This window comes from Moschus berezovskii, chromosome 18 (assembly GCF_049115385.1).
Source record: "Moschus berezovskii isolate FMDL1 chromosome 18, NW_MosBer_1.0, whole genome shotgun sequence".
NCBI lineage: Eukaryota > Metazoa > Chordata > Mammalia > Artiodactyla > Moschidae > Moschus > Moschus berezovskii.
This window is the reverse complement of record NC_142477.1, coordinates 6,556,265-6,578,536: the sequence shown is the minus strand read 5'-3', so window position 1 is coordinate 6,578,536 and position 22,272 is coordinate 6,556,265. Positions and strand designations below refer to the sequence as shown.

The window sequence follows — 22,272 nt, the reverse complement described above, 5'->3', positions numbered from 1 at the left end:
CCGCGGCCCCGGCGCCCGAGCGGCGCGGGCGGGCGCGTCCCCGGCGCAGGTAGGGAGTGGGCCCGGCCGCGCAAACTTTGCGAGGATCGCTCCTGCGCTGGGGGCGCAAAGTTTGCTGCCCGCCGGTGGGGTCTCTGGAGGCGGCCGCGTCGGCCCCAAGTGGAGGGAAAATGGGGGCGGGGGCGGCTTGGGGCACGGGGGCCTCGCGGAGCCGGGGGCCGGCGCTGGGACGCCCGGCCGCCAGCCTTCCCGGCTCGGGCGGCGCCCTGGGAGCCAGCGGCGGGGCCGCGGTGGGAAAGCGGGAGGGAACGGGCCGGAGCGCGGGGCGTTTCGCGAGGAGGACTCATTCCGCGCGCCTGCAGCTCTCCCCGGGCTTCGCGGGAGATCCCAGAGGAGCGGCTGCCAAAGAGCGACCCGCCAGGCTCGGGGTTCGCGAGTGGCGCTTCGGGACACCTAGAACCCCCGAGCCCCACACCCAGCCCGGTGTCCGCGAGCAGTGGGCGGCACGCGCGCCCCCAGGACTGGGCCCGGCGCCCGAGAGAGAAAGGCCCTGCCCTGAGCTGCGCGCCCCCGCCCCAGCCTCCCGGCTCGGGTCAACTTCTCTGGGCTGGAGCGGGCCCCCCACCCATGCGCCCTGCCCGCGAGACTCTCTGGGCAGGGGAGCAGAGGCCCCCGGGGACGACTCTGGGGACCGGTCAGACCTCGGGGGCTCGGCTGGTCTCAGGGGTGAAGCCCTGCCAAGAGCAGAGGAGGGTCAGGACCCAGCCTCTCTCCCCAGGGCCCGCCGTGGTTCCGACGGCCTACAGCACCCCTGGGCAACAGGGGAGCGCTAAGGACCTCTAGGATAGGGGGCTAATCGTCCTCAGGGCCCCTCAGCCCCGGCTCCCTTGGAATTCAGCAGGCCCGTGGGGGCATCTGACCAAAATCAAGGCGCTGCCTTGTCCGTGGGGAAGCGCTTGGCTTCTGGTAGGTCCTGCCCGCGGGCATGTTTAGAACCGGGAGTCCCTCGAGAAATTGGGCTCAGGAAGCCGAGTCTTTGCAGGCACATTTAGCTTGATGGTGCTTGAAATTCTGACAGTAGGTCTGTCCCGCTCTCGGAGAGAGATCCGGGGACTCAGCTCAAGCCTGGGCCTTTTAGGAAAGCATGCGGGAGAGTTATTCCTGCCTTGCCTAGGGGACAAAGATGGACCAGAAAGCACTAGGTTCTGGCAGACGGATCTTGACCGAGGCACAGGATGGCAGCAGTGTGTCGGCCTGTGCCCGCGAGTGGAGACGGTCGGGGTAACCTGGCCACAAGGGAGCTTAGCAGGGGCTGTGTGGGCGGCTCGCAAGGCCGGGAGATTCCTCAGGCAGCCCCAAGCTTCCCCAAACTGGGGGATAGGCGGCCCCTCACGCGGCCAGTCTGGCCTGGGCCAGCGCCGAGGATCGGGGTCAGAGGCCTAGCAAAGCGCCCCGGGCGAGTGTTGTTTCAGGACCGGGGAAGGCCGGCGAGACCCGGGAGGGCGGGACTGCGAGTGTCTGTCCGCGCACTCAGGCTGGAAAGGAAAACAGAACTAGCGGCGAGGGTCAAGACAGCCCCTGAAACCCCTCCCCCAGAGCCGCGCGGCCGGCTGCGCCCACCGCGAGCCGAGGGAGCGCAGGTCTGCTCAGAAGATGAATGGTGCGTGTTCAGGGGCGCCGTTTCCCGGGAGCCGCGGCCGAGTCTCCGGGGAGGAAATGGGCGCGGCCTGGACGCGGCGAGCGGTGGCCCCGAGGCGCTGGCCGCTGGGACCTGCGCGGTGGCTTCCTCCCCGGCGGCTGAGGGCTTACAGTCGCCGGACGGCGGGGGGGCCCGGCCACGGGAATGGGGCGAGGAAAGGATGCCGAATGCCTTCCTGCAGGAAAGACGGCCGCTCCCTGAGCCCTCGGCCACCCCTGCTCGGGCGCCCTCCCCTCCCCTTCACCCGGGGAGAGTGAGTTGTTTGTAAACAATAAATAATGGAAAGTAGGAGGATGTTTCCTAAAAGCCTCAGACGAGCAGGAAAACGGGGAGGCGAGGGGAGGGCAGAGTGGGGGAGGGGAGGCGCAGCGGCGCAGGAGGGAGAGATGGGGAGATTCATTTCTGCCGAGCAGCCCCGGTGGCTAGTTCCTTATTATTTACAGGAAGGTGATATTAGCAATTCAGCTGAGAAAGAAAGAAACGCGGCCGCCATGAAATCAATACAGAATTCAAAAACAATTATTAATGTCATTTGACTCGTGTCCTTTATATATCTCTTCCGGCTACAGACGCTAAACTGTCTGAATAATTTGCATGGAGCGGCTATTCATTATTTCCGAGGATTTTCTTTGGCGGGCCGCTCGGACGTGGCCGGCTGCGGTCCAGCGCGATCGGAGAACTCGTACTTTTCGTCTGTAAATTAAAGCAATTACGCAGCAGATATTATAGGATGCGTACTGTGGTCTCCAGATAGTCATCAATCACCTCGAACCAAGCTGTCAGAGCGGGCAGATTTCGTTTCTGGGAGGCAGGTTTGCAGCTGGGGAGAGGGCGAGAACGTCATCATTAATTAGAGGGTGACCCTGGGGCGATTCACAGGTCTGAACCCAGGGATCGTTCCCAGCAAGTCTGCACAGCGCCGCCGCGAACAGCTCGCTCCCGGCGGCCGCGGGAGGCCCGGCCGGGCGGGAGCTGCAGGGGCGAGCCCGGGCCCCGCAGGGTGGCTGCGCCGAAGGCAGGCCGGGGTTCCGGGTGGCCCAGGCGTCCCCTTGCCGCCTGGGCGCCGGACTCGCGCAAGGTCCCAGGCCGGGGATTGGCTGAGGAAACGCTGGGGTGTGCCTGCGACCTCTCCTTGCGCCCCGGGCAGGGAAGGGCGCCCCGGCCAGGCGCCCCGCGCCCCCTCCCCAGTGCCTAGGCCCGAAGGTGGCTTCGAGCAGCGAGCGCAACGCGAGGGGCCCCGGAGCCGACTCGGGAAACCTGCTCCTCGGAGCGCGCCGGGCTGTCTGGCAGTCCCGAGTTCAGCCGCGAGGGGCAGGGGGAATCCGGGGGAGGGCGGCCCGCGGGGCGGGCGGGGGCGCTCAAAGGGAGGGCCGGTGCGCCGAGCGGGAACGGACTGGACGAGGAGGGGCTGGCTCCCCCGGGGCCCGGCGGCCGGCAGTGGCAAACCCTCTGTCCCACCGAGCCCCGGGGCGGCGGGCTCCGGGGAGGGCCCAGGCCCACACACTCAAGGCACTCTGACCCCAGATGCGGACCGCGCGCCTTGTCCGCGCGAGTGCTGGAACTGCAGCCCGCTGTGGGGTTCGAACTGCTGGGAGGTTTCGCTCAGTCCCCGTTAAACAATAGTCGCTGCGCGCCGCCCTCCGCCGCCGCGCGCCGGCCCGCGGAGCTGCCTGCCTGCCTGCCTGCCTTCCACCTGGAGGGGCGCGCGGGGCCGAGGCCGGCCAGCTGCGCCAGCGCAGGGCTAATTTTAACTGTTGATGACGTCTCCCGCGAAGCCTCACTCGCGCACCCCTCGTCCGTCTAATTTGTAATTGAGACTAATGATTACAGTGGGGCGGGAAGGAGCAGCTGCTCATTAATTAATCTCTAATTAAAAGTCCTCCGGTCCTCGGTGACTAAGGAGAACCTCTGTGCGTCGGGGCGATGTTGACTGCTCCTCGGAGGAAATTCATTTGTTCCGGCCGTGCGCCCTCCGCCCCGGGCGGCGCGGCCGCCTGTTCCCGCCCCGCCCGGCCGGGCCGAGGCCGAGTGACCCCCGCGTCTGCTGCCCGGCCGGGCTGCGCGGCGTGGGGCTGACGTCAGAGCCTCCGCCGCTTAAAGCCGCGCACCGCTGACTTGACGGATTCGCACGACTCATTTTTTTTCCTTTTTTGCAAAATATGTATTTGTGTCGCCGCTGCGAGGCCGGTCGGTCCCAGTGTCCCCTCCAGGCTCTGGACTGTGAAGCTGAGAGGATCGCCGCGGCTCACTTTCCTCTCCACTTAGAAAAGTTTACCGAGCTTGTGGCTGCATTAACCGGCTCTTCTGCTTCGCCTTCCCAGTGTCTAGAAGCCCGCGGCCCCCGAGCAGTGGCCGCGCCACGCCGGCCCCCTCGCTCAGGACCCTGCCGGCCCCGCCCGCCGGCCCCGGGCCCGCCATGTCCTACCCGCAGTTTGGGTACCCCTACTCCTCGGCACCCCAGGTAAGGGGACCCCGCTAGACCAGCCACCCGCTGTTACCTCCCAGCGAGCGGGGCCTGTGCCACGCACCCCTCGCGACCCAGCCTGGGGCGGGCAGAGGTCGGAGGAACACCGACGGGCAGGGCCCCCATTTCCCGCTTTTGTTTAGCCTCCACCCCATCCCGGGCTCTGAGGCTGTGCCCCGGGGAGCCTGGGGACCCAGGAGAGAGGTGGCACCCAAGAGCGTGCGCGCTGAGGCCTTGGAAACCCCCGGGGAGGGTGTGAACATTCCGGCCTGGAGGCCCTGGGCCCCACGTGGCTGGAGGAGACCGGGCGCACTTGCATCCTGGAAAGGGACGCGCGGACCCGTGTGGACGGTCGCAGCGCCGCCAAGGACACGGCGTGCGCGCCCCAGGGGCTGTGCGTGGGGCGGACGCAGGCCCAGGGGCCCAGCCTCGAGTCCGGGGGGCGCCCCTTCCTCACCCCTCTCTCCCCCAGTTCCTGATGACCACCAACCCCCTGAGCACTTGCTGCGAGTCCGGCGGCCGCACGCTGGCCGATTCCGGGCCAGCTGCCTCGGCCCAAGCGCCTGTCTACTGCCCGGTCTACGAGAGCCGGCTGCTGGCTACCGCGCGCCACGAGCTCAACTCGGCCGCGGCGCTGGGCGTCTACGGGGGCCCCTACGGCGGCTCGCAGGGTTACGGCAACTACGTGACCTACGGCTCCGAAGCGTCCGCCTTCTACTCGCTGGTAAGGGGAGGGGGTGCCTCGCAAACCTTCTTACTGCCACGCTCGCCCGACCGCCCTATCTGCCAAACTCACTTTCCGCAAACTCTGGGGGCGAGGGGCGAGTCCCCTGGAGCCCGGGCGTTGGGAGGTGGGAGAGGCACGCCCCACCCTACCCTAACCCTAGTCTCCAAGCCTGGTCCTTCAGAGCGCACCAGCCCCAGGGTTGGGGGCTTCTGGCGGGTAGGGCCTCGATTTGAATGTGCTTATTGTTTTCTGTCTGTTGTCTATTAAGTTGGGATCAGATACGTGGTTCTGTCACAGCTCGCTCGGGCCTGTCCCCCACCCCTTCTTCTCCTGGCTGGGCTCCTCCCCATTTCCACCCGCCCCCGCCCCGCGCCCCCGCCCCGCGCCTCCTCCGCCTCCGCCGCCCAGTCGCTCCCGCCCCCAGCCTCTTCCCCTCTCCACTCCTCCCCCGTTCTCCTTTCCCTCTCTTATTCCCTGACACCCCAACTCTGCCCACATCTTGGGGCTCCTTCGCTGCCCGGCCCCGAAGGGCAGCCTGGGACCGGACCAGGCGGCTGGGGGTTGGGGGACGGGATGGCGGCTGCCCAGGGGTCTGCGGGAAGCCCGCCGGAGCCAGCGTTCCCAGGGGAGGGGTCGAGCTGGGTCGCATCCCGGAAGCTGCGACCCCAGGCTCACGGGCTCCTACAGAACAGCTTCGACTCCAAGGACGCGCCGGGATCTGCGCATGCGGGCCTCGCTCCCGCCGCTGCCGCCTACTACCCGTATGAGCCGGCGCTGGGCCAGTACCCGTACGACAGGTGAGGGCCATCCTGCCACGGCTCCCCCCCAACCCCCGGCCCCCGCCACGGCCCCGACCCCCGGCCCCCACGGTCCCGGCCCCGACCCCCCACCGGCCCGACCCCCCCGATTCCCCCCACGACCCCCGCACCACGCCTCTCTGAAAGTTTGGGCGACTGAGCTGGGGGCCTCTCCCGGGTCCAGCTCCAGCTGACCGGGGGTTGGGCGCACCCGCCTCCCAGCGAGCCCGTGTCGCCCCGGCCTGCCGTCTCCCCGCGCGGCACCCACGCCGTCTTTCCCGACTCCCAAAACCCAGACTTCGGCCGCCTCCCCACCGGGAGAGGTGCGGCCTGTGCAGTGCGTCCCGGCCCAGCCCACGGCCCCTATAGGGGCGCCCTTGCGCACCAGCAGACGGCAGGCCTTCGTGGGCGACAGACACCTGTAACTGCAGACGTCGCACGTAGATCCTGCGGGTACTATGTCCCCACAGGCACTCGGGACCATTTCTGCCCACGCGTGGTGCGTCGTTGGGTTCTTCGCGTCCCTGCGATGTGCTTTCCTGGTTTCAGAATCAAAGGGGCCCAGTGAGGACCTCACAGAGACACGGGTGTCTGGAGGGTGACACAGACCTGGCCGGCCTTGCGCCCGGCTTCTCCCCCACCCACTGGGGCCTCTCTGACTCCATATAGGTTTGATCAGATGTAAACATTGAAAGGAGAAGGCAATGGCAAGCCACTCCAGTACTCTTGCCTGGAAAATCCCATGGATGGAGGAGCCTGGTGGGCTGCAGTCCGTGGGGTCGCTAAGGGTCGGACACGACTGAGCGACTTCACTTTCACTTTTCACTTTCACACATCGGAGAAGGAAATGGCAACCCACTCCAGTGTTCTTGCCTGGAGAATCCCAGGGACAGGGGAGCCTGGTGGGCTTCTGTCTATGGGGTCACACAGAGTCGGACATGACTGAAGTGACGCAGCAGCAGCAGCAGCAAACATTGAAAGGCAGCGCCCACCTGGGTAAAACCCACACCACCATAAACATACAACACCCCCCACGACCCTGACTGAAAGCCACATGGGCCTGGCCCTGGCCGCCCCCCGCCTGCGGTGCGGGGGCCGCTGCCGGTGTCCCATTGCCCAGCCTGTCCCCAGGTACGGGACCATGGACAGCGGCACGCGGCGGAAGAACGCCACGCGCGAGACCACCAGCACGCTCAAGGCCTGGCTGCAGGAGCACCGCAAGAACCCCTACCCCACCAAGGGCGAGAAGATCATGCTGGCGATCATCACCAAGATGACCCTCACGCAGGTCTCCACCTGGTTCGCCAACGCGCGCCGGCGCCTCAAGAAGGAGAACAAGATGACGTGGCCTCCGAGGAACAAGTGCGCAGATGAAAAGCGGCCCTACGCCGAGGGCGAGGAGGAAGGCGGGGGGCAGCCCCTCAAGAGCACCAAGGCTGAAGGTACCTGGGAGGCTGGCGGTGCGGGGCCTGGTCTCAGGGCGCGGCCTTCCCGCGCCTCTCGCATATTCTCGGACCTCTAAAGGCGTGGGATAAGGCAAGCCCCTGGGCCTAAGCTGCGAATGGAGTGCCCTGGCCCCGAGGAAGCGAGGCTGTGTGAGCCAGGGGACCCTAGGAGTGAGCTGGGAGCGCGCGTAAAGATTCAAAATCACCCCGTTTGGTCGGAGGCCAGAATCAGATTGGTCCCTGTTCGGAGGACCAGGAGCCTGGAGGAGATGGGAGCTAGAGGAAATTCGCACATGCTTTTCCTCGCTCCAAAGTGGCCCCTAACCATGCGCTCAGAACCGGGAAGGAGGGTACCGGGTTCGGAGAACCGCCACCCCGTCTCCCTTCACTGGTCACTCTTTCTCTCCGAGCAGAGCCCATCGGCAAAGGCAAGGACCTGGAGCTCAGCGACTTGGAGGACTTTGACCCCCTGGAGGGAGAACCCCCAGAGTGCGAGCTGAAACCTTCCTTCCAGCCCCTGGACGGCGGCCTGGATCGCCTCCCCACCGGGCCAGAAGGGCCCAGCGCCCCGGGGAAGGAGGCTCCGGGCGCCCTCCGGCTGCCCCTGTCCGCAGGGGGCGGGGCCGCTCTGGACCAAGACCTGGAGAGGGCCCGGAGCTGCCTCCGGAGCGCGGCGGCCGGGCCGGAGCAGCCGGCGGCCGCGGGCGCAGGGGGCGGCCCGCAGGCCTGCGAGTCCAAGCTGGGCTTCGCTCCCGCTGGGGCGTCGGCCGGCCTCCAGGCCAAGCCGCGCATCTGGTCCCTGGCACACACGGCCACCGCTGCCGCAGCCACCGCCTTCAGCCAGACTGAGTTTCCCTCGTGCATGCTCAAGCGCCAAGGCCCCCCCGCGGGCCCTGCGGCCCCCTCCTCTGCACCCGCCTCCTCCTCGCCCGCGGCCCCGGCCCCCGCCGGGGCCCTGGACAGGCACCAGGACTCCCCGGTAACCAGTCTCAGAAACTGGGTAGACGGGGTCTTCCACGACCCCATCCTCAGGCACAGCACTTTGAACCAGGCCTGGGCCACAGCCAAGAGCGCGCTCCTGGACCAGGGTCAGCTAAGCCGCTCGCTGGGGGCGGGCGCCAACGTGCTGACCACGCCCCTGGCGCGCCCCTTCCCGCCCGCCGCGCCCCCCGACGCCCCTGCCGCCGGCGCCGCCAAGGACCTGCTGGCCGTGCCAAAGGCCGGCGGCAAGCCCTTCTGCGCCTGAAGGGCAGGGCTCCGGGGCGAGGAGAGAGCCGGCGCTCAGGCCGCAGGCGCGAACGTGGCCTACCCACTTTTACCGAGTGTCCAAAGCGAGGCGAGAGGGCGGCGCAGCTCAGGCCGCCAGCCCTCCCCGGAGGGAGAGTCTGAATTCGGGCTCCCAGGGCCACGGACAGGAGTCGGCCGGGCCCTCCCCAACCGAGGGACCCGGCCGGACAGGGCTGCTCTTAGAGCAGCAGGGAGACACCCTGAAGCATAAAGTTTACGTCCAAAAGTTTACATGCGAAGACGCGTCGTTCGAGGCCCGTTTGTGTTGCTGTCCCCTCTGGGTTTGAGACTTGCCGCTGTTCCTCGTGAAGACTCCTCAGCCTGCTGACCTTCCGATTTCATCCTCAGCACATACTTTTCACCAACAGCACTTCACCGAGTTTACACTGTTGCACACTCTTAACCCGATAAAATTATGTTTTTTTAATGTATGTTCACACCAGTAATTGCCTGCTTCAGAGGCTGATATAACAAAACCAATAAAACCGAGTGATGGTGTTTGCATTGCAAAATGAGCACGTGTGAAAACCAGCGATTTGGAAACGTGAGCGAGAAGCTGCCCATCTCCCCATCCCCGAGGGCAGCAGCAGGGCGGCTTACAGAGTCCAAGACCGAAAGTAAAGCCTTTGTTTTAAAAAAAAAGTCACAGTAAACTCAGGATTCTGTAGTGTTTCCGATTAGAAGGTGATGAGAGACCCCAAACTTTTCAACTCTCCTCGTGCCAGACCCCAGAATTTTGAGCAAGTAAAAGTTTATTTGGCTAGATTAGAAAAACTGTTAAGCTTCCAAATTCCCTGGGACTGTGCCCTGATGGGGGAGGGGTGTGCGGCCGCCACTGCCCTCAGCCCCTCCTGGTCAGAATGAGCTGCCTCCCGCGGCCTTGGGGCCTCCGAACTCCGCCGGGGAGGGGGTCGGGGGGAGCGAGGCGGGACGTCAAGAGGCGGGGATGGGGGACCGGCCCCTATGCTCTCCGCCTCCGCCGTCGGCAAAGCCTGCAGCGCGGTCCGAGAGCGGGATGAGCTTAGAAGACAGAAGACCCCAGGCAGGGCTGGAAGGGAGGCCCCGGGGGGCGGGGGAATGTGAGCCTCCCCCGCCTCGCCTAGGTCCTTGCAGACCCCCGGCTTCTCTCAGAAACTCGTTTGCCCCACCCCCATCCGGCGGACCCCGGTTTGTCTGTGGGCTTGCAGCTCGGATCTGGAGGAAAATCTCTGGCTCCCTCCCCAAGGTGGACTCTAAGGAGTTCCCTGCCCCCCGCAGGCTTCTGCCCCCGTCACCCCACCCAGCTCCTCCTCCCCACGTCGCGCAAGCGCCCCTCGAAGACACCAGAGGAGCTCGCACTGGATTCAGCGCTGGCCCTCGCCTGCCAGCTCTCTGTCTAAGGCTCCCCTGGGCCTCACAGCTGTCCCAGGTGCCCAGAGGAAGGAGAAGCCGCCAGACAGGAGCCTGCGAGAGGGTAGCGGCCCGATCGTGCTTCGGTAAAGAAATGGTGGCCCTTGGTCCGTAGGTGGACAGACTGACAGCCACAGAAACGCCAGCTGAAGACGAGAGTCGCCCCGCCGACCAGCGGGCAGCCTTCCAGAGACACAGGAGGCCCGGTCCTCTTGTGCGAGGGGCTTCGTGCTCCTGGACTAGGGCCCCGTGGGTCCCGGCCACCTGGGAAAGGTCGGGGCGATAGAGGCGCTGGAAAGCGGGCCCGATGGGGTGAGTGTCCCACCCGGGAGAGGGAACCCGCGAGGGTCACCCCTGAGCGGTGGCCCCTGCTGGTGGGACCTCGAACCCCAGGCCTGGAGCGGAGGGCGCGGGCGCGGGCGCTGCGCCCCGCCGGCCCCGCCGTAATTGGATTGTATCCGCCCGCGCGCTGTCACCGTATTGACTTTCGCTCTCTTGGATGATATTATCCGGACTCGGAAGCTCGCAGCTGATGTGTCTGTCAAAAGGCTGCGGCGGGAGCCCCCGGCCTGGCGAGCGAGCATCAGCCAAGATAATTTGAAGTGAAATTTTCATTTTGACAGTAAACCCCTCAATTTCTAAAGGCTCCGCGCTCCGAGAGCTCGCTGGCAGGGGGAGGCTTTGCAGAAAGCCCACGTCTTAGACTGAAAAGGGCAAAAGAACTCGAATTAGTTGTAATAGATAAAAGGGCAAAAATAAAGAGTCAAGGGTACTTGACAGTAATAGCGAAAGTGGAGTCTCGGGGGAGATGCTGCGGCCGAGGCTGGGGCTCCAGGAATTTTAATGCGCGGCCGCCGTGCGCGCCCCTACACCGCCTTAGACAAAGCCAGACATTTTCAGCGAAAACAAGGTTTCGCGGACGCAGGAGGCTTGGAGGCTTGGCTGGTAGAGAGAGGGGCTGCGGAGCCAGAAACCCCAGGAACCCCAGGCTGGGGCTTCTGCGAGGCCCAGGCTGTGGGCCGCGCGGGGCGAGGCGCTCGTGCGCGCTCAGCGGTCCGGCTGGGTCCGACTCTGGCTCCTTCGCGAGTGGGCCCTCTCGGGATCCAGGCCAGGCGGCTCCAGCAATCCCAGCCCGTTGCCCCAGGGACCCCAGGCCCCTGGCATTGCCAGGGCGCAGAGGCCCCACGTGTCCCCGCAGAACCCCCCAAGTGCAGGAGCCCTCAGGTCGTGGTGAAACTGGCTCACCGGAAGGGTTTATTGGAAACCGAGAAATTGTATGAAATAAAGACATCAAGCGGAGAGCCGGATGCAGCCGCATCCCGGGGGGGGCTCCCCCAAAAGACGTCCCAAAGCTGGAGTCGTCACGTAGACACGCACCCGTCACCTTTGGGGTACACTCTGGCAGGGTCACTCCCCCACTCTCTGGCTGATCTTCAGAACAGGGTCGGGCTAGCACAAGCGGGGCGGGAATGCATGTTTAGGCGCGGGGGCGGCGGGGCGAGGCCGCCGTCCGTGGGGAGGGGGGCGCGCTTCCCTCCCAGGGAGGCCGTCAGAAGGGCGCGGGCCCGATGCTCTCAACCGCTCAGGCGTGGCGAATTCAAACACACCAAGGAGGGGACGCTAAATTAACGGCGCTCTTTACATAGAGCCCAAATAAAACTGTAATCAGCGGCGCGTTACTTTTCATTAAGCGAGTCTGACAGCGGCATATCCAGCCCCGACAGGGGAACAGGCGCGGGAAATATACTGCCCTCCCGCCGGCCCGCTAAGATAATTCCTTAAGCACCATTAACAGCTCTTAGCCGCGGGAAATGGGCTCCCTGAAAACGTCTCCAAATCTAAAAGCTTTATCGACCTTCCAACCGCCACTGATGGCTCCATTTTTTTCTTCTTTTCCTTTTTTTTTTTAACTAAAGGGAGAGACGTCCAGCAAGGTAATGGAGTTTGACACGACACCTTCTTAACTAGAAAGAGAGGCAGGGAAGCCAGCCCTTAAATGATATTTAAAAGGCAACCAATTAAGATTTAAAGTGGTCGTCTCCTGAGATTATGCAAGGATTTATGCCCCCTCCTCCCCCGGGCTCCGGGCCTGCGCTGAGGGCGCCCCGCCGGCTCTTCCCTCCTTCACGTCTCTCTGCTCTGTCTTCGCTTCTGTTTCTGTCGAACTCTTTCCCTAAGAGAACCGAAGAGCGAGAAGCAGCGAGCTCTTCCAAGGCTCACGCGTCTCGGCGCTAGGATTCTTGCCTCCCCTCCTATAAAGGGCCCGCTCTCCCAAAGCGGAGGACGCCAGATGGAGGGAAACAAGCTGCCCCGCCCACGGCTGCGGGTCACGCGGGGCAGCCTCTCTGCGGCAGCGTGGGGGTGCAGGGCCGGCCGGTCCGCAATGGACGGGCCTCCAAGGCAGGGCACAGCCCAGAGGAGAAGCGAGGGGGCGGCCCGTAAAACCCGGCGTCCCTGCGTCGGGGAGACCCCCGCCCCGCGCTGCGCACTCAGGACCCACCTCCCTGAGAGCCTCAGGAGCTCAGACCCCGCCACTCCCTCGCCTGGATGAAGCAGGAAAGTCCCCTCCCTGGGGGTGGCCTCGTGGGAAAGCCGCAAAGCCAGGGAAGGAAGCACCGTGACCTCACCTCCTGACCTCAGGCTCAGGTCTTTTAGGAGGGGAGGAGGGGGGAGGGGGGAGGAGGGAGGCGGGGGAGGAGGGAGGCGGGGGAGGAGGAGGGACGGGGCAGTAGGGGCAGGAGGGGGGAGGCTGGGGCAGCAGAGGAGGAGAGAGCTAATGCGGTGGGGGTGGGGTGCGCCTTCCAACATCAGCTTTCTGAAGAAACACTTGTGGAAAAAGTGCCTTGTGCCAAGAGGACTCTGGCTCTGGGTGAAGCCTGCAGGTTTGTCTGAAGGCCCAGGACCAGACAACCGCCCCCCCTACACATACACACACCTGCTTCTCTGTCGGAGGCTCAGCTTACTGAAGGCTCTTGGGCATCAGCCAAGCCCACTCAGGACTCTAAGAAGCAGGGCAGGAGACCCGTCTCCTCAGTCAAGGGCTCAGGGAAGGCTCAGCAGCCCCCCAACCCCCAGTCTGACCAAGTCAATCAGCAAAGGTGGAGATCCAGCCTCAGGAGCCCCACCGGGGAAGAACCTTGATGAACTGAGCTGCAGCCACAGTGCAGGAAGGCGCCGGACACCCAGAGCAAGCGTGAAGCAGAGGAGGGGTTTCCACGCCGGCCTGGACCCTCACCTGGCCTCACAGGGCACCAAGGCCCCGTCCCAGCCGTGATTCTCCTTCTGCTGCAGCGAGTGGGCACCAGAGGCACCGGGCTCCCTCGGCCCGGGACCAGCGGATGGCTCAGGGTCAGGGCGGTGGGTCACCGAGCCCCAGGACAGCAGGGTCCACACAGGCCCATCCTGTCCCTGGTGCACCACCTCCCTGGTTGAGCTGCCGGGGCCCCTCCACCGGCCCTGCTTGGGTCCCAGTGAGAGGTGGATTTGACAGGGTGGGACTGGGAGGATAGTGTCCAGGCCAGGCCCCCAAAGAGCAGTGCCCCTTTTAACCAGGGACAGGACACAAGTCAGGTGGAGGCTGGAGTCGGATTGGGGAAAGCCTAAGGGGGCGTGAGTGAACAGGGGCTCCCTTCTAGACCCCTGCTGCCTGCCCCTGGGGCCCCAAAGCCCCCAGGTTGCTCGGGCAGGGCTGGTGCAGGCTGCCTGCTTGGATCTGAGAGGCTCCAGGCCTGGGTGCAGACTGGAGGAAAATATCCAGTAATCCACCAGAATGAAGGCTGCAGGAGCAAACCACAGGCAGGAGGGAAGGTCGTCTCCTGTGACAATATCACATCCCTCAGGGCCCTAGCGGGACACGTCAGGGAAGAATCCAGCGTCAGGGAGACTCACAGATAAACCAGGAGAATTAGGAACTTTTCTGGGGTTAGACAAATGGGAGGGGACCTGCACATGCGTGCACACATGGTCACACACGAGTACAGAGGTGCACTCACAGGCACGTGCCCACAGGCATACCCAGGGCAGTGGGGGCTCCCGCAGCCGCAGGCTGGGCAGGCCTGTGGAGCCCAGCGTCGCTCTGGACACACGCTCCTGGGGCCCCAACCCCCACTCTCCTGCCCAGGATTTGCCGTGCAACCCCCAGACCCTGACCCCGGTCACAGGACCTCACCCGTCACATAGGGCTGCCACTCACGGTCAGACGGCGGATGGGACCTGATTAGTGACTTCGATGGCAGAGACTCAGCCTGGACCATCAGCCGAGCTTCAGAGCATCAGTCTGAGCAGTGACTCCAGCCTGGCCACAGCGCCCGGGCGGGTCAGAGCCTCGTGGGTCCCTGCGTCCCTGACAGTGGCTCCTGGGGAGGGGGTGTCTGCACAAGTGTACGCACGCATTGTCCTGGGTCCTCAGAGTCCACTCCGGAGGCGGGGGCTCACCTCCGCTTCTGCCGCTCTGTGGTCTCGAATGGACGCTCCTGTCCGTCCACGTCGGTGAGATTCAGCTTCCGGATGCCTCTGTGACCACATGGTCCTGAAGGGGCAGGTGGACACCAAAGGCTGGGAGGGCTTCCAAATGTAAGGTCACCCCCACCTCCCCCGGCGGCACCAGTGGAAACGAACCTGCTGCCAAGACAGGAGACATAAAAGATGTGGGTTCGATCCCTGGATCGGGACGATCTCCTGCAGAAAGAAACAACAACCCACTCCAGTATTCCTGCTTGGAGAATCCCAGAGACAGAGGAGCCTGGTGGGCTACAGTCCATGGGGTCACAAAGAGTCAGACACGACTGAAGCGACTTAGCACGCACGCTGACCTTGCTGCTTGGCACTCCGGTAGGGAAAAGTGGTTATGTGCACAGTTAGATGTGGGAGGACCCCCTGGCCACCAGGGTGGGAGGCCTGCCCCAGGTCAGCCAGGGGGAGCAAGGGCACGAGCGCCGGCTGTCCTGCAGAGGACAGGGATGGGCTTGTGCCAGGCAGGCCTGCCCGCGGGACCCAGGAAAGCACCCAGCTCTGGCAGGCAAGGTGCGGCCCAGGGGGGTCCACCTTCCCCTCTGGCCACAGGGACATTTCTCCTCTGTCTGCAGAGCTGGCCATTGCTGGGATGCAGTGGCTGGAGGGGGTTGGGGTGTGAGGGTGCCACCCAAGGTCAGCGCCCAAGGTCACCACAGAGGCCACGTGAGCCCCAGGCACAGACGGCTCACTACTGGCTGCAGGGGCTCAGCGTGGAAAGGGGGCGAGGGCTCCCGTTTTCACCTTCTCAGCGGTAACCCAGTGCCCAGTCCCTTGCACCGGGGGACTCCCCGGCTGAGCCTCAGGGGACCACGGGGCTGTGTCCCCGGAGCCCAGAGCCTGCGGTGAGCCCAGCAGCTCCACATTCCTGCCAGTCCGCTGGGAGAGGATGAGGCAGCCTCCCCGGGAGCCAGTCCTTCCTCTTACCTTGGCTCCTGAACTGCTCTGCGCCCACAGTGCCTGCAGCAGGGGGGCCGGCTGACGGGGGTTATCAGCGAAGCTGCAGCTTTTCACCCATTTCTGTTGCTCACCAACAAGGGGCGGCTGCAGGGGCATGGAGCGGGGTGCCGTGCGTGTGGCTGTGTGTGCAGCTGTCTAGCTGTGCTTCTGGAAACCAGAGACCACTCATTTTATTCTTCTAGTTATTAACAAAATAAGTTAATATCCTTGACATTGAGGGCTTCCCTGGTGGCTCAGTTGGTAAAGAATCCACCTGCAATGCAGAAGACCCCCGTTCAATTCCTGGGTCGGGACTACCCACTGGAGAAGGGACAGGCAACCCACTCCAGTCTTCTTGGGCTTCCCTGGTGGCTCAGCTGGTGAAGAATCTGCCTGCAGTGCGGGAGACCTGGGTTCAACCCCTGGGTTGGGCAGATCCCCTGGATGCACTCCGGTATTCTGGCCTGGAGAATCCCAGGGACTGAACAGCCCGTGGGGCCGCATAGAGTCAGATGCGACAGAGCGACGTTCCCTTCTTTCTCTTCCTGGTGGCTCAGATGGTATCTGAGAATCTGCCTGCAAATGTGGGAGACTCAGGCTCGATCCCTGGGTCGGGAAGACCCCTGGAGGAGGGAATGGCAATATCCCTGCCTGGGGAATCCCATGGACAGAGGAGCCTGGTGGGCTGCAGTCCACGGGGTCGCAGAGAGTCGGACACACACGGAGATGAGCACGTCAGGCTCTCATCACAGCGCTGCTCTGGGACATTGTTTCTGCTTGTATTTTGCACACTTGCCTGACTTCTCACTGAAGCCAGAAAACAAGAAGTGACCATAGCGGAGAAGTGGAGCCCTCAGGCCCAGACCTGCCATCAGATGAGCCCTGGGCCTGGGCAGCGCCAATGCCCAGGACCATCCAAGGCCCGGGGCCCAACTCGTCAAGGCTGCTCTGAAAAGGGATGGAATAACGTGCTCCCTGTGAAGTGACAGCCGCAGTTCGCTGCCCAGGACACCGCCCTCCCAGGATCTCAGCTCAGCAGGTGAGTGAGGGCGGGGCCCGGGAGCTGCCAGACCTGGGCACTGTGTGCAGCCCACAGTCACCACCACTCAGAGCCACAGAGCCCCAGCCTGTGTGCAAGGCTGACCAGCTGTCACCTTGCCCAGAACGCAGGACCCAGCTGGGGCATCAGGCCTCTTCTAGGGTGTTGGGGTCTTAGAACAGACAGGTCCTTGTCAGAACAAGGCTTTGTCCAAACCAATGGGCAGGGCTGTTACACCTGGAGGGTGTTCCATGAGCACGACCCTGGGGAAGCAGGGGAAGGGGAGAGCAGCCTCACGCTGGGGAGCCCAAACCCCTGCCCCCCCAGCCTGCACAGGGCACCGCTGTTTGCACCCACCAGTCCCAGAAGGGTCCAGGTGAGCATGCCCCTGAGAGGGTGGGAAAGCAGAAAGGAAGCCTGGATTTCCAGAAGGCGGTGGTGGCTGGTGGCAGGGGGGAGAGACGGGAGGCTGGGACACCCTACAAGTCAGGGCTGGGCCATGGAGGGGAGGTCTGCAGCGTCCAGGCTGATAGGGGGACCCCCAGCAGCTCCCGCCTTCATGGAAGCGCGCTCTCCACCTAATAACCGTTTAGGGCCTCCTCCTCCGGGGACAGAAGTCCCAGCAGCTTCCTGATCTGATGAAGGTGCCCTCCTGCCGTGGGAAACGGAGCACTGGCGGTTGGTTTTCGCTCAAGGTAACAAAGTAATTGCTGGCTATCGGCTGCGGTCATCGGCAGCGTGGTGCCTGCGCAGGGGTGGCTCTGATGGCCCGCAGGCTGTGTGTTCTCTGGAGCACGGGGACTGGATGCTGGGGGCCCCCGGGCCCCGCATTCCCCACCCGGATCTCCTAAGGGCCTGGAGCGTCTGCGCTGGCCTGAAAGAAGCCCTTATCACCAGTAGCAGAAAGGTCACAATTCCTGGAAACCAGAGACAAGGGCTGGGCCTGCTGCGGGGCAGCGAGCTCCCGGCGCAGCTGGACTCGGCCCTGCGGCCTCTGACATGAAAGGCATAGCGTTGGGAGGGGACGGGAGGGCAGAAGACTGCAGAACGGGGCTGGTCCCCCAACACTCCAGGCGTTTCTTCTCTCTCCCTTGTGGACCCCCTCCTTCCTAAAAGAACCTGTGTCCCTTATCACCTGCCGTGACTGGGAAACCCGGAACCCGCCTCAAATCCTGGGGAGCGCCCAGGGTCAGGGGCACACTCGACCCGGTAGGGATGGCCGTGCACGCAGGGAGAACTGTGAGCCTGTGGTCACTGGGGAACCCGCTCGATGCGGCCCCGAGGGCGGCAGGCCGGGCTGGCAGGCGCACAGTGGCAGTTCAGGGCGTGTTTCCAGGCGTGGCTGCCTGACGCTATGTCCTGGACGCCTGGCATCGGTTCGAGAGGCTGAGAGCCGCTCCAGGTGTGAGCGGCCGATGGAAATGTGGGCGGGGTGGAGGCTGGCATGAAATGTCGTCAGAGCACTGGCAGGCAAGGACCCCAGTGCTGAGGGAGCCAGAAACGCCGCAGGAGTAGATTTACTGTGCAGTTCACCCTCCGGCCAGAGAACGTCCTTCCGCGATGTGTCAGGAGCCACGGACAGAGTAAGAGCCCCGTTCTCCCAGACCCCGCCATGCTGCTCCCTGCAGGCCGCCTCAGCCGGGCCCCACCCCACGGGGGCGGGCCCCAGAGGGGCCGGATCGGGACCCGGCTCTTGGCCACAAGAAACGGGGGTGGAACCCGGGTGGGTAGCAAGCCTGCCCAGACCCATCTGGCCTACAAAGATCCTTGACGACACCAGTGAATCTCGGCGTTCCTAGGACTAAACACCCACCGACTCAAATCTTCCTTAACTTTTATAATAAAAGGGACAGTACCAGAAACTTCTACTGCAAATCTACCCCCAGCCTTCCCGAAAGGGACCCTGCAGGGGCCGTTCAGGGAGGACACATCCAGGCCTCCTGAGGACTTCTAGACAGTTGGTCGGTGAAAAGTGAAACAAAAAAAAGTGAAAATGTTAGTCCGTCAGTCGCATCCATGTCTTTGCACCCCCACAGACTGTAGCCCACCAGGCTCCTCTGTCCATGGGATTGTCCAGGCAAGAATACTGGAGTGGGTGTTCCCTTCTGCAGGGGATCTTCCCGACCCAGGGGTTAAACCCGTATCTCCTGCATTGCAGAGGGGCTCTTTACCATCTGAGCCACCAGGACAAATGGTCAGAACTGACGCTGGTTCCTGGGAACCCAGGATACACGGGGGCAGTGGGGGATGTTGGACTGGGCGGTGGGGGCATGGTGGGGGGCTGTGGGCTCTCCTGAGCACAGCGAACCCGCCCTCCTCACTCGCTGCCCCCCCCACCTGCTCTGACAGCTCACCAGCTCTGCCAAGGACACACGGCCCCCAGCCCCCACGCAGCGGTCAGACTGTACTGCGACCCTGCCCACACGACCTCCCCCTAAACCACGCCCCTGGCCCCGCCCACATCCCTTCCCATTCCTGGCCGAGGGGCAGGCTCAGCAGTGACGCACGTCCAGCAGTAATGTCCAGCCCTGGGCAGCGGCCATTCCTCCCGTCTCGGATGGTCACTGCAGACGCCTCTGCTGAGAACCGGGAGGATGCGGGGCGTCTGAGACAATAAAGATCACGTGCGATGCCCTCCCCGGGAGCAGAATCTGGGCAGAGTTTTCCAGCTGCTCTTTTATGCGCATCTTTGCAATTACTTCTCCCTGGCGGTCAAGAAAACTGACCCCAGGAAGGCAGCAGGGGTGGACGGTCTCCTAGGACTTGCCCGCCTGTGGGCCATGCCGCCCTCTCTGCTCTCCCCGGGTGGAGGCTGGGAGCGAGGCCCAGCGCGTCCCTCTGGGCTCCTCGCACCCTGTCAGCAGGTAGATGCAGTTACCGTGGCCCCTGTAGCAAGCCCCTCTCCCACCAGCCAGCGTCAGGAGGAGCCCCACAGGACCGTGTCTCCTCCTGCGGGAATCCCGCTGCGTCTGCCTGACCCTGACCTTCACCGCAGCCCCTGCAAAGGCCCAGCAGCCTGGCCACGTGGGCGTGGGGTGGGGCCAGCCACGTGGGCTCTTCAGGACACCGAGGTGGCCCAGATCGTCCCAGCCGTGTTGGAGCCTGGCGGTGGTGCTTCTGACTTACTTTCTTGAGCAGCTGGTGTGGTTTCGGGGCTTTGGCCAGGACGGGCTACGTGAAGACGTGATGCCCAGGGTGGGGGTGCCAGGCAGGGTCCATGGTGGCCGTCCTCCAGCCCTCAGGGGGGACGTGGGCCCAGGGCACCTCTGGGGGAGGGCTCCTGCAGCTGACCCCCGCGTGTCCCACGCCAGGGAAAGGTCCAGAGTCACACTTGGCCGCTTGGGTTGCATCCAGGTCTCCAGGAGGCTCTGACTGCAGCACGTCTTCAAGGGTGTTGGCTGACTTGCCCCGGACTGTCTTCCCAAGGCTCTGCGGAGCCAGCCAAGGCCTCCGTCCACCACCCCCGGGACCCCCGGGCCGCCTCCTTCTCGGGCAGCTCCTCCCTGCCTCCACACCTCGGTGACGCTGCCGCTCTGAGGACCCCCGTCCATGACAGCCCTGCACAGACAGGGGCTCTGCACCTACACCCCAACTCCCTGCACATAGAGGCCCCGCCCACTCACCCTGCTCATAGACAGACCCCGCCCACTCCCCCCTCCCTGTACAGAGGGACCCTGCCCGATACCCACTGCACACAGAGGCCCCGCCCACTCCCTGCACATACAGGGACCCCGCCCACTGCCCCCTCCCATAGAAGAACCCCCCCCACTCCCCCTTGCACTCTGAGGGACCCCGACCTCCCAGCAGCGCCCCCACCCCACCCTGTGGCACTCCAGCTCTGAGCTGCCCTCTCTGCCACCCGGAGCTGCTCTGGGCACAGCTGTCCAGTCCCTGAAGGCAGAGGCGGCTCGCAGAGTCTGTCCTTGGGTAGGAACCTCACAGGCAAGCCGGGTCGGGGCAGGGAGGGGGCAGGAGGAGAAACTGGGCAGAAGGGAAGCACCAGAAGATGCCTGTCGATGCCCACCAGGGGTCTTCCAGCTGGCGGCCTGTGTGACCCTGTGGACTGACGCACCCAGAACCCCCACCCCCGCGAGGGTGGAAGGAGGGAAGGCGCCCAAGAGTACATCCAGCCTCCTGTGAGGCTGTCCACGCCGGCCTGGGAGCCCCTGCCAGGGAGGAAGGAGGCCTGGGTGAAGCTGGGTGCCCGCAGAGGGACGCAGACGACTGGAGTACACAGGCACTGGGGTGGGCTGGCCACACCAAGACTCCACAGCTCTGGGGGTAGGGGGAGGGCTCCCCATGCACCTGCTGGAAACTCAGGGACACAGAGGGGCTAGCGCTGCTCCTTCCAGCAGATGGGCTTCCCTGTGGCTCAGTTGGTGAAGAATCTGCCTGCAGTGCTGGAGACCTGGGTTTGCTCCCTGGGTTGGAAAGAGCCCCTGGAGAAGGGAAAGGTTACCCACTCCAGTACTCTGGCCTGGAGAATCCCGTGGACTGTATAGTCGATGAGATCACAAAGAGTCGGACACGACTGGGCGATTTTCACTTCACTCCCAGAAGATAAGCCGAAACCGTCACCCTAGCCTCGACTCACACTTCCATCTCACCCAACCCCAGGTGTGTGGGCGTCTGCTGACTTTCGCGGTAACAGCGAGACGTGGGAGGCGTCTGCACCGCTACAAATTCAGACCGGACGGTCCCAGGTCCCATGCGTCCCACCCGTGGGGATGAGCTCTGGGGACCGCTGGGCCCAGCGCTGCAGGGCGGTTGGACCCCTCTGGACCATGATGGGTGCTCAGGGCGGACACACCTATGGACCCCACGATGCCATGGCATCATCTCCCCGGGAGCTGGGCTGGGGGGACGTCAAGGGCACAGCCATCCTGCACAGGTGCAGTGGCCCTATGGAAAGGGAAGCGCACTGCTTGGGACCAGCCCAGGCGGGGCTCACTCTCGGGGACTCAGCTGGCCCTCGGGGAGGGGCCTGAAGTCTCCCCTAGCCATCTTCCAAGGAGTCTAGAGCCTTCCTTAAGGGTGTGATGGGGCCCTGGGTTCTGTCGTCCTGAGCCCCAACATACACACAGCAGCAGCACCACTCCAAGGAGGTGGCCGGCCAGCTGTGCAGGGGGGCCCTGGTCTGGATGCAAGCCTGCGAGGACCATGTGGGTGACCCCCTCAGGACACTCCCCCAAGGGCCCTAGTAGGAGCCCTGGGGTCCCCCTCATTCCTGCGTCCAGAGTCCTCAGAGCCCCGGGCTGGGGGATGGGGACACGGGTCCTCCCAGGCGCCCTGCTGATGGCCGGTGATGGACGGGGGCAGCAGCTCTGCCCGGGAGATGTCTCACAGAGCCGGACCTCGAAGCCCCACTCCTTGCTTGCGGCTTATCATGAGAATTCCGGCTTAACGATACAGCTTTAGATAAACAGGGAGTCACAGCGCAGTGATTTGTCTTTTTTTCCTTCCTTTCTGAGTCAGAAGCCTTTCTGTCTCAGGAGCTGTTTTCATGAGAGTCGTGTTCACGTCAGCAGGAAGTAAACGTGACCCCACACGCCCAGCCTGTCGTCTCCCCTGAGCCTCCCCTCACCCGGTGCGGGCCGTCCACCTCTCCAGTTCTGTTTCAAGGCCCACCCTGTGTCCACGGCACTCGGCTCAGAACCCTGTCCTCTAGGAATCTGGACTGCCTCCCTTCCCTGGCCCAGAGGAAGCGCACGGCCCAAGCAGTATTTCTAATTTGAACTTTGTTGTGTAATTATGGTGTGAAACATATTATTTTTCCCTTTATTTTCCCCCTCTCGGTTACAGCACATTTTATTGCATAAATAAATTATACATCCCATACTTTACGCTGCGCAGCCTGCACACCAATTAAACCTGAGGTTGGCACAGCCCAAGTACAATTACGTGTAATCTGCAGAGTGAAATGGCCGTTTATTTCCTCCGCACTAATAGTACCGTTTAGCTACATGGTGGTACTGAG

General features: G+C 64.0%; 1 protein-coding gene across 1 annotated transcript; it reads left to right on the top strand.

Annotated features, from left to right (window-relative positions):
- The first annotated feature begins 372 nt into the window (after window positions 1-372).
- Window positions 373-8,908, top strand: IRX4 (iroquois homeobox 4). The gene is made up of 5 exons (XM_088827618.1): window positions 373-4,160; window positions 4,636-4,887; window positions 5,578-5,687; window positions 6,819-7,129; window positions 7,546-8,908. Exons 1-5 carry the CDS (start codon window positions 4,116-4,118, stop codon window positions 8,376-8,378), a joined length of 1,551 nt encoding a protein of 516 aa, XP_088683744.1. The 5' UTR covers window positions 373-4,115; the 3' UTR covers window positions 8,379-8,908.
- Window positions 8,909-22,272: the final 13,364 nt, after the last annotated feature.

What these genes read in the sequence shown, in the direction of transcription:
- IRX4 (XM_088827618.1), top strand. Translation starts at nt 4,116, where the DNA reads ATGTCCTACCCGCAGTTTGGGTACCCCTACTCCTCGGCACCCCAG. An exon ending in GGCCAGTACCCGTACGACAG is followed by an intron (nt 5,688 to 6,818) that starts GTGAGGGCCATC and finishes GCCTGTCCCCAG; the next exon opens with GTACGGGACCATGGACAGCG. An exon ending in CAAGAGCACCAAGGCTGAAG is followed by an intron (nt 7,130 to 7,545) that starts GTACCTGGGAGG and finishes CTCTCCGAGCAG; the next exon opens with AGCCCATCGGCAAAGGCAAG.